Source organism: Marmota marmota, unplaced genomic scaffold (genome assembly GCF_001458135.2).
Source record: "Marmota marmota marmota unplaced genomic scaffold, marMar, whole genome shotgun sequence".
Classification (NCBI taxonomy): Eukaryota; Metazoa; Chordata; class Mammalia; order Rodentia; family Sciuridae; genus Marmota; species Marmota marmota.
In genome coordinates this window covers 15310664-15324932 of record NW_026000242.1, presented here as the reverse complement: position 1 = coordinate 15324932, position 14269 = coordinate 15310664, and the positions used below count along the sequence as shown (strand labels likewise).

The 14269-nt window shown below is 36.6% G+C and overlaps 1 protein-coding gene across 1 annotated transcript in view; it reads left to right on the top strand.

Annotated features, from left to right (window-relative positions):
- Positions 1-9554, top strand: part of Atm (ATM serine/threonine kinase) — a 149532-nt gene extending 139978 nt beyond the window's left edge. Inside the window, exons 57-60 of the mRNA XM_048795615.1 lie at positions 2780-2894; positions 5431-5494; positions 8005-8141; positions 8245-9554. Coding sequence (XP_048651572.1) covers positions 2780-2894; positions 5431-5494; positions 8005-8141; positions 8245-8428 — 500 coding nt within the window. The 3' untranslated portion in view covers positions 8429-9554. The remainder of the gene's footprint in view (positions 1-2779; positions 2895-5430; positions 5495-8004; positions 8142-8244) is intronic.
- The last annotated feature ends 4715 nt before the right edge of the window (positions 9555-14269 follow it).

Sequence of the window (14269 nt, the reverse complement as noted above, 5' to 3'; positions counted from 1 at the left end):
AATAAATAAAGATAACTGTGTGTTCATCTACAACTAAAAAAAAACAAAACAAAACAAAAACAGAAGGTCAAGGATATTATATGGCTTCTGCAGAAAGAATTCCAGAGTTGGAATAAATACGAAGATTGTGTGCGCATGCCAATATTCAATGAATTTGAGAGAGTCTTAGGGTTAAGATATAACAAATAAGAAGTGGGAATGGGTTTGTTAAAGTCAGATGTGGTTTTCTCAATAGAAGAGTGAGAGTTTGCATGACAAACAGGAGGGCAGTAGTCTGGAAGATGCAAAATAGAGGTGGAAGTATACCAGCTTTGCCAGGCCATGCTAAAAACATCTTATAGATGAGAAGAACAAATTTGTAAAATCACTTTTGACTATCTGTCATTATCTACTAAAGGTGAAGATATGCATATCCTGTGAGCTAGCAGTTCTATTCCAACAGAAATGCACATATAAGAATATTTATGAAAGTACTATTTATAATAGTCTATAACTAGAAACAGTCCAAACACCTGTCACAGGTAGAATGGATGAATACAATTGAATATATATATTCATAAAATGGAATATAATAATTAGATTGAATGAACAATAGTTATATATAATGTGAAGACCGAAATATAATCGTGAATGAAAAAATTTACACACAGAATAGTATGAACGATAACATTTACATAAAAATCAGAAACTGGTAAAATTAATCTATACTGTTAGAAGTCAGAATAGTGATAACAGTTTGAAGAAGTGGTGGGTGACTGGTAGGAGGGGACAAAGAAGGGATTCTGGAGCACATTAAGAGTTGAGTGTGGGTTACATAAATTTCTTCACTTTTTAAATACTCAGCCCCACACACTTGAATGAGTTGGGTGATTTATATACTTTTCTCTATATATATCTCTTTGGTCATCTGTTTTACAGAATATCCACCCCCAAACTTAATAGCTCAAATCACAATTTATTATTATAAATAATAAATCTCTCATGATCTGTAGATTGGCTGAGCTCAGCTCAGAAGTTCTCGCTTAAAATCTCTCATGCAGTTGCAGCTAGCGTCTAGGGCTAGAGTCATCTTAAGACTCAAATGGAAGAGAGTCCAAGATGGACTCTTTTTTTCTTAAAAAAAAAAAAGAGAGAGAAAGAGGAAGAGAGAGAATTTTTTAATATTTATTTTTTAGTATTCGGTGGACACAACATCTTTATTTTTATGTGGTGCTGAGGATCGAACACAGCGCCACGCTCATGCCAGGCAAGTGCGCTACCACTTGAGCCACATCCCCAGCCCAAGATGGACTCTTAATGTACATGTCTGATGGTTCAGGGCTTCTCCACATGACCTCTCTCTAGCATATCCTGGACTTAGCATCTCAGGGCTCCAAGAGGAAGGAAATAGAAGTTAAGGGCTAAGCCAGCAGCTAGCACAGTATCAAACCTTCTCACTGTATCATTTATTCTGTTACCTGCTTGTCTCTTTTTCCAACTCCCCCCACCTCTCTCTCTCTCTCTGTCTCCACCGCCCCCCAACCCACCTCTTGGTATCAGTAGTAACTGTGGGAAATCTATGCAACTCTATTCAAATATAGCAAGTAGTCCTTTCCCCTTGGGTCCCTTTCTCTCAAAACTCAATAATTTAAAAAATTAAAATAAAAAATCCTTTGCAAAATAGGTAAAAGGTATAAATGGACACTTCAAAGAAAATGCTCAGCAAATAAACACACAAAAAAGTAGTTTAACTGGTAACTTTATCTATAATAACTAGATTGGAAATAATTTGTATTGTCCTTCAGTGGGCAAATGCTTAAACAAACGGTCACACCCTATCATGGAATACTACTTAGCAATAAGAAATACTGTTTTGAGTTTACAGCAATTTAGATGAATCTCCAGAGGATATGCTGAGTAAAAAGACTTTATCCCAAAAGGTTGCATACTCTGATTCCATTTATTTCATATACTTGAAATAACAAGATTATAAAAAGGGAAAAGAGATCAAAGGTTGGTAGAAGAACAGGGGTGGGGTGGGGAGTGGTAAAGTCACAGGAAGAAACTTGAGTGTGTGACTATATAAGGGCAGTGTAAAGGATCCTTGTGAGAGAAGAGCTATGTATCTTGACTGTTTGGTGTCAGTATTCTGGCCATGATGTTGTACTAGTTTCACAAGATAATTACCATAAGGAGAAACTGGGTAAAGGTATGGTATAGAATGATCTTTCTGTATTATTTCTTACACATGGGTGTGAATCTATAATTATCTCAAAACAGTTTCACTAAAAAATGTTTTAAAACAAACTGGGCATAGTGGTATACACTAATAATCGCAGCTGTTTAGTAGGCTGAGGCAGAAGTATCACAAGTTTGAGCCAGTGGCAGCTTGGCCTAACCCTATCTCAAAATAAATTAAGGTCTCAAAATGTATCTCAGTAGTAGAGAACTTACCTAACATGTGCAAGGCCCTGGGTTAAATCCCTGGTGTTACCAAAAAAAAAAAAAAAAAAAAGTTTAAAAATATACATATCTTCTTCATTTTAAGTTCTATCAATAATTACTTCATTTTCAAAAAAAAAAAAAAACACCCTTTAATCAGATTTCTGTATATCAAGAAGTTTTATTTTTGTATTTGAGGTGGATTGCATAGATAGTGGTGGAAACGAGGTACTATACGTTTTAGTACCAATAGAAAAAAATGAAAGATTGTTGCTTTTGCAAAGTTCACAGGTGCTAGTTGGGAAAAATATAAATCAGCTGTCAGGCCTCCTTACCTGATTGTATTTTTTTATTTTAGGGGTTGCTTTTGAACAGGGTAAAATCCTTCCTACTCCTGAAACAGTTCCATTTAGACTCACCAGAGATATTGTGGATGGCATGGGCATTACTGGTGTTGAAGGGGTCTTCAGAAGGTAAGTGATATAAGGTAAAGGAGAGTAGACAATTTTGGTGTGAAAATTATTTGGATTATATATTTATATAGATAATGGATCAATGGTAGAATTATATTCCAATGCCTTACACTAGTATGAAAAACACCCTGGGTAAAAGCAGTAATAGATTTTCCTTCCTTCTTGCCACCTGGAACTTAACTCAGTCTGTCATGTATACTGTCATTCCTAACCACCTCTGGAAGCAGCCCACCTTTATAACTTTAATGCCTCAGTCCTAGCTAACTAACTCCTTTTATTGATTAGAACTAAGATTGGGTGCTCATTGTTGGGGATATAGCAGAGACTAGTTATGTCTAAAAGGAGCTTATATTGTAGTACAACTGTGTGCTAAAAAAGATTTGCAGTTCCTTGTAGTTTTTTTCCCACATAGATCTGTGTATGCCATTTTTTTAAACCAATCTATTTTTTTAATTGAGATGGATTCAAATAATATAAAATTGACCATTTTAAAGAGAATGACCTACATTCCTTACAAAAGAAAAGAACACATGACCAGTTTAGAGGATTCTGACCATCAGCCACAATTAAAGAAATCAGAATAGGAAAATAATTATTATTGGTTTTCTATCCATTTAGCAAGGATTAAAAGGATTGATATTACTCTTTGATGGAGAAATAGATGAGTACTTTTGTATTGCATGCAAATCATATTAAGTTTGAGACTAAATTTTACATTGCCTTAAATATGATATTAAAGTTTGTATGGTATGCATTAAAAAATAATAAAAATAAATAAAAAGAATGAGTCTGAGGCATTTAGTACATTCACAGTTGTATGCCCAGCACCTCTATCTAGCTCTAAAACATTCTCATTACCCCAAAGTAAAATCTATACAATTAAGCAGTTATTCTCCACCCTCCTAGCCCTAGCCTTTGGCCAACACCAACCTGATTTCTGTCTTATTTTACTATTCTGGACATTTATTTAAATAGAATCAGGAAATAAGTTTGGCTTTCATTTTGCATAACATTTTAAGGTACCTCCAGGTTGTAGCATGATCAGGGCTTCAGGGCTTATGGTGGCCAAACACTATCTCACTGTATGGAAGAACCACATCTCATTCATCCATTTAGCTGTCCATGGACACTTGGGTTTTCCCAGCTTTTGCCTCTTGTGAACAGTGCTGCTGTGAACAAACTTGTCCAAGATATTTGTTTGAACACTGGTTACCAGCCCTTCAGGGTTTCTACCTCCAAGTGGTAGTGCTGGATTATATGGTATATTCCATGTCTAACCTCTGGGGAGTTGCCAAATGATTTTTGCCAGCTGCTGAACCATTCTGCATTCCCACCAGCAACAACTGAGGGTTCCCATTTTCTACTTTCTCTCCCCAACACTTGTTATTTCCCTATACTTTTCTGATTACAGTCACTGGGGGTATAAAGGTATGTCCCACTGTAGTCCCTGCATAAGTGATGATGTTCAGCATCTTTTCATGTTTGTTAGCCATTTGTGTGTCCTCTTTGGAGGTCCAGTCTGTTTTTCATTTTTCACTTATCTAGGCATGGTGGTACATGCCTGTAATCCCAGCAACTCAGAGGCTGAGGCAAGAGTATCGAAAGTTCAAAACCAGTCTCAGCATTTTAGTGAAACTTTAAGCACCTTAGCAAAACCCTCCCATCTCATCAGATTGTTCCAAGGATTGAGTTCCAAAAAGAGCCTAGTGAATTGCTTACGTCCCAACAAACCCTACGTCTGCACCTGTTTTCCCCAAGATTCCAGTGGGAAGAGACCTAGCAAGCCAGAGGCTCCCCAGATGCTTCCCACCTGAGACACCAGTGAAGTCAGAGCCCTAGCCTCCCACCCCATACCCTGGCCATTTCCTAGGCCCAGTGAGGCAGAGGTAGGAGGCCAGGGTGGCCGCTGTCACTATGACAACTGCCAGCGGTGTCTCGGCCAGCCTGGCGTAGGCTGGCTGACCCTAAAGTCCTAGCCTGGGAGGCCAGTGGGTGATCCCAAGAGCAGCGCCCAAGCAGGAATATCCCGGGGTCCACGGTGGACCCACCACAGCACCCGCTTCCAGGCTGTACTCAATTTTGATTAGAGCAGATTCAAATCAAGTAAACTAGTATTGCCGCAATAATCAAGACTAAAAGAGATGTTTCATAGTAGTATTTTTTCTTATAAATGCTAAGCTTATGAAACATTTATATGTATGTATTTGTATTCATTTCAGAAATGTCTGTTAAAAGCTTATCTTTTTTTTTAACTATTTTTTTTTAGTTGTATTTGGACACAAGACCTTTACTTCATTTATTTATTTTTATGTGGTGCTGAGGATCGGACCCAGTGCCTCAAATGTACTAGGCGAGTACTCTACTACTGAGCCACAACCCAGCCTCAAAAGTTTACTTTGCCAAGTACTTTGAGGTATAAATTTGGGAATTCCTAATTAGGATAGTCTCAGAGTATGACACATGAGTGTCTATGAGTAAATATGTGTTGAAAACAGTATGCAACAAAATCCATATTATAATGTGTTTGGCTCTGTAGATGCTGTGAGAAAACCATGGAAGTTATGAGAAATTCTCAGGAAACTCTGCTAACCATTGTAGAGGTAAAGTATATTATAAGGAAATCTTTATTTCTCTACCACGTAGTGCACTTTGTTAGGAAGTCATTGATTTAAAGAGCACTTATTCATTTTATTGCAGTGGGATGCTACTGGGCAGCAAGAGAGAGATTACACACTAAGCATTTTCACACATCAAAAATTTGGGGGGATTGGGGTTATGACTCAGCGATAGAGTGTTCACCTAGCACCTTCGAAGGGCTGGGTTTGATCCTCAGCACCACATAAAAATGAATAAAATAAAGATATAAAAAATTGGGGTGGGGTTAGAAATGCCTCTAGTTTCAGTCAAGGATTTTTAAAGGGTAATAAAAGAGGAAGTCAAGGAAGTAATGTTGCTTAATCACCTATAAGGATTTCTACATCACTATAAGGACTGTGGATATACTCCAAAAGGGTTTGGAGTCCAAGAAGTGATTTGCATCTCTACCTATAATAACTGTCATTTCTGAACATACCTCCCTGATGCTTTGTGATTTTTTTTTTAACCAGCCTATCTGATATTCCCTTTGTAAATCTGTCCAAATTTCTAGAACTCATTTGCTATGGTTGTCCCATAGCAAATGAGTTCTAGAAATGGTTGTTACTGACCTGTTGTTGTGAGAGTAATTCCAAGTTGATTTTACTATATACTTCCTGGCTTCAACTTCAGGAGGGTACTTCTCAATAGCAAACTAGGTGCCAATTGTCTGGGAGATCATTCTTCTCTTGAATTCATTACTTTTCTTCTGTTAGGTTTCATTGAATCACAGTTACTATTTCTGATCTAATTACAATTTAAACATATCCCTCCTTTCTAAACCTCTCTTTCAGAGCACTTTGGGTGCATTTTTCTTTCTCTGTCTTTCCTGGCCTTCAAGGTCTTGTTTTCTTCATAGTGGATCATCATGTCCTCCAAGGTTTTATCTGTTCTACTAAGGAAATATTTCTCTCCCTCTAGCTCAATGATACTTATCCAAGGACAATTTTGTTGCATGGAGGACAGCTGTCAATGTCTGGAGATACTTTTTGTTATCACAGAGGGGGAGGGGGTTACAGTTGACATCTTCTAGGTAGAGGCTGGACTGCTGCTGATCATGCTACAGTACACAGCTCCACAATAAAGTATCCAATCCTAAAATTATGATATTAAGATTGAGAAACCCTGCTGTAGCTTAATCAGTTTGTGTTCCTTTATTGTTTTCAGCCACTTCTGTCTGGGTCCTCTTCTGTTTGGGTAGTTAGACTAAAGCTTATTTTTTAATTCCATTTCCTCCTTAATTCCAATATATTCAAATATGATTCCTGACACAAGCCCTTGATTGTTTTTTTTTTTAATTTTTTTCATTTATTTTTTATATATATGTGACAGCGAATACATTCAATTCTTATTACACATATAGAGCACAATTTTTCATATCTCTGGTTGTATATACAGTATATTCACACCAATTAATGTCTTCATACCTGTACTTTGAATAATAATTAAGTAATTTGTGTTGTTTCTATACTTCAACCCAAGATGACTACATAGGGTCTTTATAATAGAGGACTTCATTCCTTCCCATTAGTTGACTAATAAAATATTCTTCTATTTTGTGAATAAAACTCATAACTTATGTCCTGGTTAAGGGCATTTGCTTCAGAGGCCCCAATTCTCCATCAGGTGGCCTGTCTCAAGACAAAGATTTGTTAAAGTCCAATCTGAAGTCACACTTATGAACAAGGCACATGTAATCATTGTCAGTCTCTTCCCTTCATAGTTTTTAATGGCCTGAAAGAACAATCAAAACAGCATCATAAAATATGAAGAAATTTTTGGACTGTTAATCTAGCATATCCTAGAACTAAACCCACTAAAGACATTTTATAATCCCAATATGTGGTTGTACTGAGAAGCACAGTAAAATTAGCAACAATAAGTATTCCAGCCTTTTAATGCTTGCATGTCCTGCAGAAACTTTTTTTCTATAATTTACTCTTCATATATTCTTAAGACTCCTAAGGATTTGCTAAAGCCTAACTACAAGGGGAGGGGTGTTTCTAAGCTTATAAACACCAGGGCAGTTAGCTTTTTTGAACTGTCAAAGTCAGAAATCCCTCATGACCTTACTTTGTAAATTTCATTTTTTCTCTTTCTAATAAAGTGCCATTGGGAAATTGGGGCCTACAAAACAAATATCCTTACCTATTACCACATTGGTCAGAGTAGAAAGTGAAGGAATGGAACTCATTAGAGCTTATCCCCTTTTAATAAACAAATTCACCTAGTCAGGAAACGTGCCAATGAATATCACTCCAGATATGGAGGAAAAATGAATTTAGAACAGATTAGACCCTCAGAACATGATGTCATTAAAGTTTCCTCCACCAGGAAACATGAAGATGCTTGATAAGTTTGCTCCCTCTCCTCCTATCAATTACTGTGTTATTGTTTTTCTAACCCTGACTCCATTCTTTATAATACATGATCAGGATGCACATTGTTCTTCTAATACACGTGTTCTCTCTGTTAGGTTCTCTTATATGATCCACTCTTTGACTGGACCATGAATCCTTTGAAAGCTCTGTATTTACAGCAGAGGCCAGAAGATGAAACTGAGCTACACACCACTCCAAATGCGGATGACCAAGAAAGCAAACGAGATCTTAGGTGAGCAGTATTTTAGGAAGAGTCTGTTGTCAGTTTGTTTTCTTACTCCCAAGACCCTTAAAACTGCTCTACATCATTGACACTTTTGTGTTTTCGTCATTAGTGATATTGACCAAAGTTTCAACAAAGTGGCAGAACGTGTCTTGATGAGATTGCAAGAGAAACTGAAAGGAGTGGAAGAAGGCACCGTGCTCAGTGTGGGTGGACAGGTGAATTTGCTCATACAGCAGGCTATGGACCCCAAAAATCTCAGCCGACTTTTCCCCGGATGGAAAGCTTGGGTGTGATCTTCAGTATATGAAATACTCCTTGAATTCAACCTTTAGAAACTGTATTTCAGCTTTCATTTTCAACCCATTCACAGTCTTTAAGTGGGGATTAATATTTAAGTGAACAACTGTGTTTTTGAAAAAAAAATGTTTTCTGCTTGATTCATTCATCACCCAAAGATGCTGTGATAGTGTCCAGGAAGCTATTTGCTTTCACACATTAAAAGTGACTGTTATTCTTGCCCTACTTATTGGCTAAATTTTTATTTCTTCTCAATAGCATAGTCATGGCATTTTCAATAGAATCCATGATTTATCCATTAGCTGAGAGTGATGAAACAGCAGAACAATGGTTGTTCCTTTGGTATAGATTATAACAAAAATACTGCTATTTTAAGGTGGCTTTTAGTTAAGACTTATTTCCCAGATACTACATATATGTATGTGACAGTTTTCTATAAAAGGGGGAAAACTCTAAAATTGTAACCATGGTAAAGCTACATTAAAAATAAGAATATAGGACTGGGTGTGACTCAGTGATAGAGAGGTTCCCTGAGAGGATATTGAAAACAAAGTAGTGCAGGTTGAGCATTCCTAATTTGAAAATCCAAAACAAAATGTGTCAGTGACACAGACCTCTCTTACTTTATCCAGAATTTTCTGAGTGTCATTTTGGTGGATTTTCATATTAGGGATGCTCAGCTCAGAGTTTATACAGATACTTCAAAGTCAGAAATACTTCTGGTTCCAAGCATTTTGAATAAGGGATATTCAGTCTGTATTGTAAAAATGTGTTTGTATTTTCAGTATGGTCACCTAGAGTTACAAAATAATGAAAATGTTACAGAGAAGTTCAAAGACATGGTTAGTGTAGTTATTATTTTTTAAATATATATATACATAAAATGTATACATTTCCCTATTCTAATCTTAAACTTAAGTCAGACTTCAAGATTAGAATAGACTAGTCTTATAATTTAGAAAGCTAGTATACTGGTTTGAAATATATTGTGCCATTTCAAATGTTTTAATTGCACCTTAATGAAATTATGTAGTTTACATAGATTTGTTTTAATACTACTAAATGTATTGTTACCTGAGTCTATTATAAAATGGTTTTTCAATAAATAATTCTTCAAGTTTATACTAAAATTGCTCATTTCATTCAGATATTTGACCATTGTGTGTACCAGGGATGGGGCTAGGTTTTTTTTTTTTCCAATTTTTATTTTTTAGATATTCATGGCAGTGAAGTGTATTTTGACATATTTTACATATGTGGAGTATAACTTATTCTAATTAGGATCCCATTCTTTTGGTTGTAGATGATGTGGAATTATACTGGTCATATATTCATATGCAAGGATTGGAAAGTTATGTCAAATTATTTCCACTGTCCTTCCTATTACCCTTCCCCTTCCCTTCCCTTCATTCCCCTTTGTCTAATCCAGTGGATGTCTGTTCTTCCCCACCCCCACTTTATTGTAGGTTAGCATCCACATATCAGTGAGAACATTCAGCCTTTGGTTTTGGGGGATTGGCTTATTTCACTTAGTATGATGGTCTCAAGTTTCATCCATTTACCAGCAAATGCCATAATTTCATTCTTCTTTATGGCTGAGTAATATTCCATTGTGTATATACACCACATTTTCTTTGTTCATTCATCTGTTGAAACACCTAGGTTGGTTCCATAGTTTAGCTATTGTGAATTGAGCTGCTGTAAACGTTGATGTGCTGTATAGTATGCTGATTTTAAGTCCTTTGGGCTTAAACCAAGGAGTGGAATAACTGGGTCTAATGGTGGTTCCATTCCAAGTTTTCTATGGAATCTCCATACTGCTTCCCAGAATGGTTGCACCAATTTACAATGCCACCAGCAATGTATGAGTGTACCTTTTCCTCTACATCTTTGCTGACATTTCTTATTGCTTGTATTCTTGATAATTATCATTCTGACTGGAGTGAGATGAAATCTTATAATAGTTTTGATTTGTTTTTTTTCTGATTGCTAGAGATGGTGAACATTTTTTCATATGTTTGTTGATTGATTATATTTCTTCTTCTGTGAAGTGTCTGTTCAGTTCCTTGATTGGGTTTTTTGTTGTTGTTGTTGTTTGTTTTTTTGGTGTTAAGTTTTTTGAGCTCTTTATATATCCTGGAAAGTAGTACTCTATTCAATGTGCATGTGGTAAAGATTTTTATCCCATTCTGTAGGCTCTCTCATCACATCATTGTTTCCTTTACTGAGAAGAAGCTTTTTAGTTTGAATCCATCCCATTTATTGATTCTTGATTTTACTTCTTGCACCTTAGCAGACTTGTTGAGGAACTCAGTTCCTTTCTAACTCCCTAAGAATTTCCCCCGAGTGACTGGACAGTTAGTCGTCTGCACTGGATGCGGATGATAGATGTGTCTCTGTGTCTTCTATTCTGTACCATTGGTCTTGATGTCTGTTTTTATGCCAATACCACAGGCTTGAGGCTAGTTCTAAGAAGACCACAGTGAGCCAGGCAGGCAGCGTCTGTACATGTAGAGGTCAGAGTCTGGAGAAGATAGACACCAGACCAATATTGCAGTGTGAACTGGAGAGCCTACATAGACCAATGTAACATGCTGCATCTCAGTCTAAATAAGTTTCCTCATGAAAAAAGGGCAGATAAATTTTCTTTAGGCCTACAAAGTGATCTAGTTGACATTTCTAAAATCTAAAAGATCAATTTATGATAGGTACAAAAATTGTAATATCCTAAATGTGAAGTTTGCCTTCCATCTGCTTATCACGTTTTTTTTTAATATTTATTTTTTCATTATAGTTGGACACAATATCTTTATTTCCACTTATTTATTTTTATGTGGTGCTGAGGATCGAACCCAGGGCCTCGTGCATGCAAGGCGAGCGCTCTACCATTGAGCCACAACCCCAGCCCCAAATCACGTTTTTTTTAATAAAAAAAAAATATGTTTATGGCGCCTTTGCTGTTCTTTAGGGTTTCAACCTTTTTTATCTTCTTTCTACAAAATGAATTTTGCATACAGTGTAGTGAAAGTTTTCACAAGGATTATTAGATTTTGAATTGGTAATTAAGGTAAAGATTTCATGTGATGAAATCATCCCCTGAAAAATTCTTTACTTTGCCCTTAAAATAAAACATGTAGTTTTATGTACAGCAGGATGGAAAAATGTAGAGTTTCATGGTATATTATTTAGAATCAGTGGCTCTTAACCAGGGGTGATTTTGCTTCTCCTTCTTGATATTTTCAAACTAACATTTTTACTATTTTGTTGGGTGCAACATGCCTTCATGTCTCATTTTAATTGACTAGGAAGATTAAGTTTTTTGTATGTTTGTTGGTCACTATGATTTTCTCTTTGATAAACTGCCTCTGTGTTTTATTTGCCAATGTTTCCAGTAGTTCTTTATTGGTTGCATAACATCATTGCTAACATTTTACCATTCTGTGTCTTGTCTTTTTATTCTCTTAATTTAGTTTTCTGGGTCACATTTTTTATTACTTAATTCATGATTAAATCTGTCACATAAGATTTTTTCCTCTGTTCTTAGACCTTCTCTTAATGAAGTTTTACAAATTTCCTTGTAGAGATTTGTATACTTTTATGTAGCTGATCTGTAGGCACTTCTATTTTTTTGTAAAGGGTATTTTTCACAGGTTTTTTATGATTATTGTCAGCATTTAGAATTAAAGTTAGTTGTTGCATACTGATTTTCTATCCAGTAACTTTAGTAAACTTTTCTTCTTTCTAGAGGCATATCTGGATTGTTTTGGATTTTGTAGTTTGTAATCATATCATCTATGAACAATTTTAGATTTCTTTCCAAACCTTACATTGTTTATTGCTTTCTCTTGTTCATTGTGCTAATTAGTTACAGCCTCTCTTTAGTACAAATATCAGTAGAAGTAGTAATACTGAAAGATTCTAATCCTGTGTCTGATCTTAAAGGTGAAAGTGTCAGTGTTTCATCATTAAATTTTCAATTGGCTGCAGGGTTTTTAAAATGTATATATTTCCCTTATCAGATTAAAAGAGTTCCTTCCTGTTACAAGATCACTGTGAGGTTTTATCACAAATGGTGAGTTTTAGCAGTTTATTTGAATTTATTGAGAACGATTACTTGCCTTGAATCTGTTAGTCTAATGAATTACATTGTTTGATTTCTAATATTAAATCATCCTTACACTTATAAACCCTCTTGGTTTATTCTGTATATTACTTCATTCTTTTTGCTAATGTTTTGGTTAATATTTTCACATGGGAATTCCTTCCCAGATTTTCATGAGAAATTTGTGTTTTTTCCAAATTTTGAATCACAAGAGAAATCAGTATTAAAAAAATTCTCAGGGAGAATTAAAGTTTAGCAATTAACATTACTGATTTGAAAGAGTCCATTGATGCAAAGGACACGAAACACTGAATTGAAGGTTAAGGTCAGCATCACTAAACCAGGACAGAAGTACTTGGAAAAGAAATGCTCATAATCTTGCTTATAGCCTACGTGTGAGTCTACTAGTGGCAAGTCAGATTTTAAACTGTGGTCAAACACATAACAAAATTTGACATCTCACTCATTTTCAGGTATACAATTCATGAGTGTTCCATCATTTTTACAGTGTTCGACCAATCTCCAGCACTCCTTTTACCTTGCAAAACTAAAATTGTGTATGCATTCAACAACTCATTTCCTCTATTCCTACCCACCCCCTGGAAACCACCGTTTTATTTTCTGTCCCTATGAATTTTACTTCATATAAATGGAATCATATAATATTTGTCTTTTTGTGACTGACTTTCTTCAGTTAGCAGCGTCCCCAAGATTCATCCACATTGTAGCATGTCACAATTTTCTGTCTTTTTTTAAGACTGGACTGCCGCAGTCTGGCTGGACACAATTCAGGAGCCACTTGTCAAAAGAAACGAACTTTATTTTTAGAACACACACACCAAACCACACAGCTCCTCAGGAAAAACCTTCAGAGCCCAACTGCCACCACCAGCTTCCCACAAGCCTCTCTCTCCCACACAAGCTTCTCTCCACCTCCCACAATCCTCCTGCTCTTGAGGCCGATTGGCTGGGTCACGTGGGCGGAGCCAAAAAAGTCCCCCAATGAGCAGCTCCGTGGTCTGAAAGGGCAGGGAAACAGCCCAATGAGTATCACCGCAGAGGAGCCAATCAGCTAGATGTTGCTGGGGCCGCTGTGAGCCAATCATCAGCCGGCAGCTGGAAGTTTGCTGGGGCCCCTTCGGCTGTGGCTCTCAACATCTCCCCCTCTCTGTTTAAACAACAAGCATGTGGCTTAGGGACCATGCCTGCCTTAGGTTGTCCAATAGTACATATGGTCCTTACCCGTTAGGTTGGTACCATTGCAATTGGATCTTACCCGTCAGTGACTACCGGTCCAGTATACAGCCACACCTGTGGAGAGGTCTTTGTACCAGCGGGGGTTGAGGTTCTTTGCCTCACCTCTGTTGGCCCCCAAATTTTAGCTGGACGATCATGACAAGCAGAAGGGAGGAAGATACACCAAGCCAATTGACGGCTCCTTTTGGAAAAATTGTACCACCGATGACATCATCAGCAAAAATACCCCAACACTACCACAAGTCGCTGCACCAACAGATAGTTCACAATGCATACAGGTGAGCTCACAATGTGTCCAGGCAAGTTCTGCAAGCAGTTCAGTGATGGCTATTGTAGAAGCTGTAGATTGGTTTTATCTTTGACTTCACCAGCACTGGGATGAAGATAGGAATTCTGGCAATAATGGCTAAAGAAAAAATTATGTAACATTACAGAAGGCACTAAAAGAAAACAATTTTCTTAACAATTTACATTATCT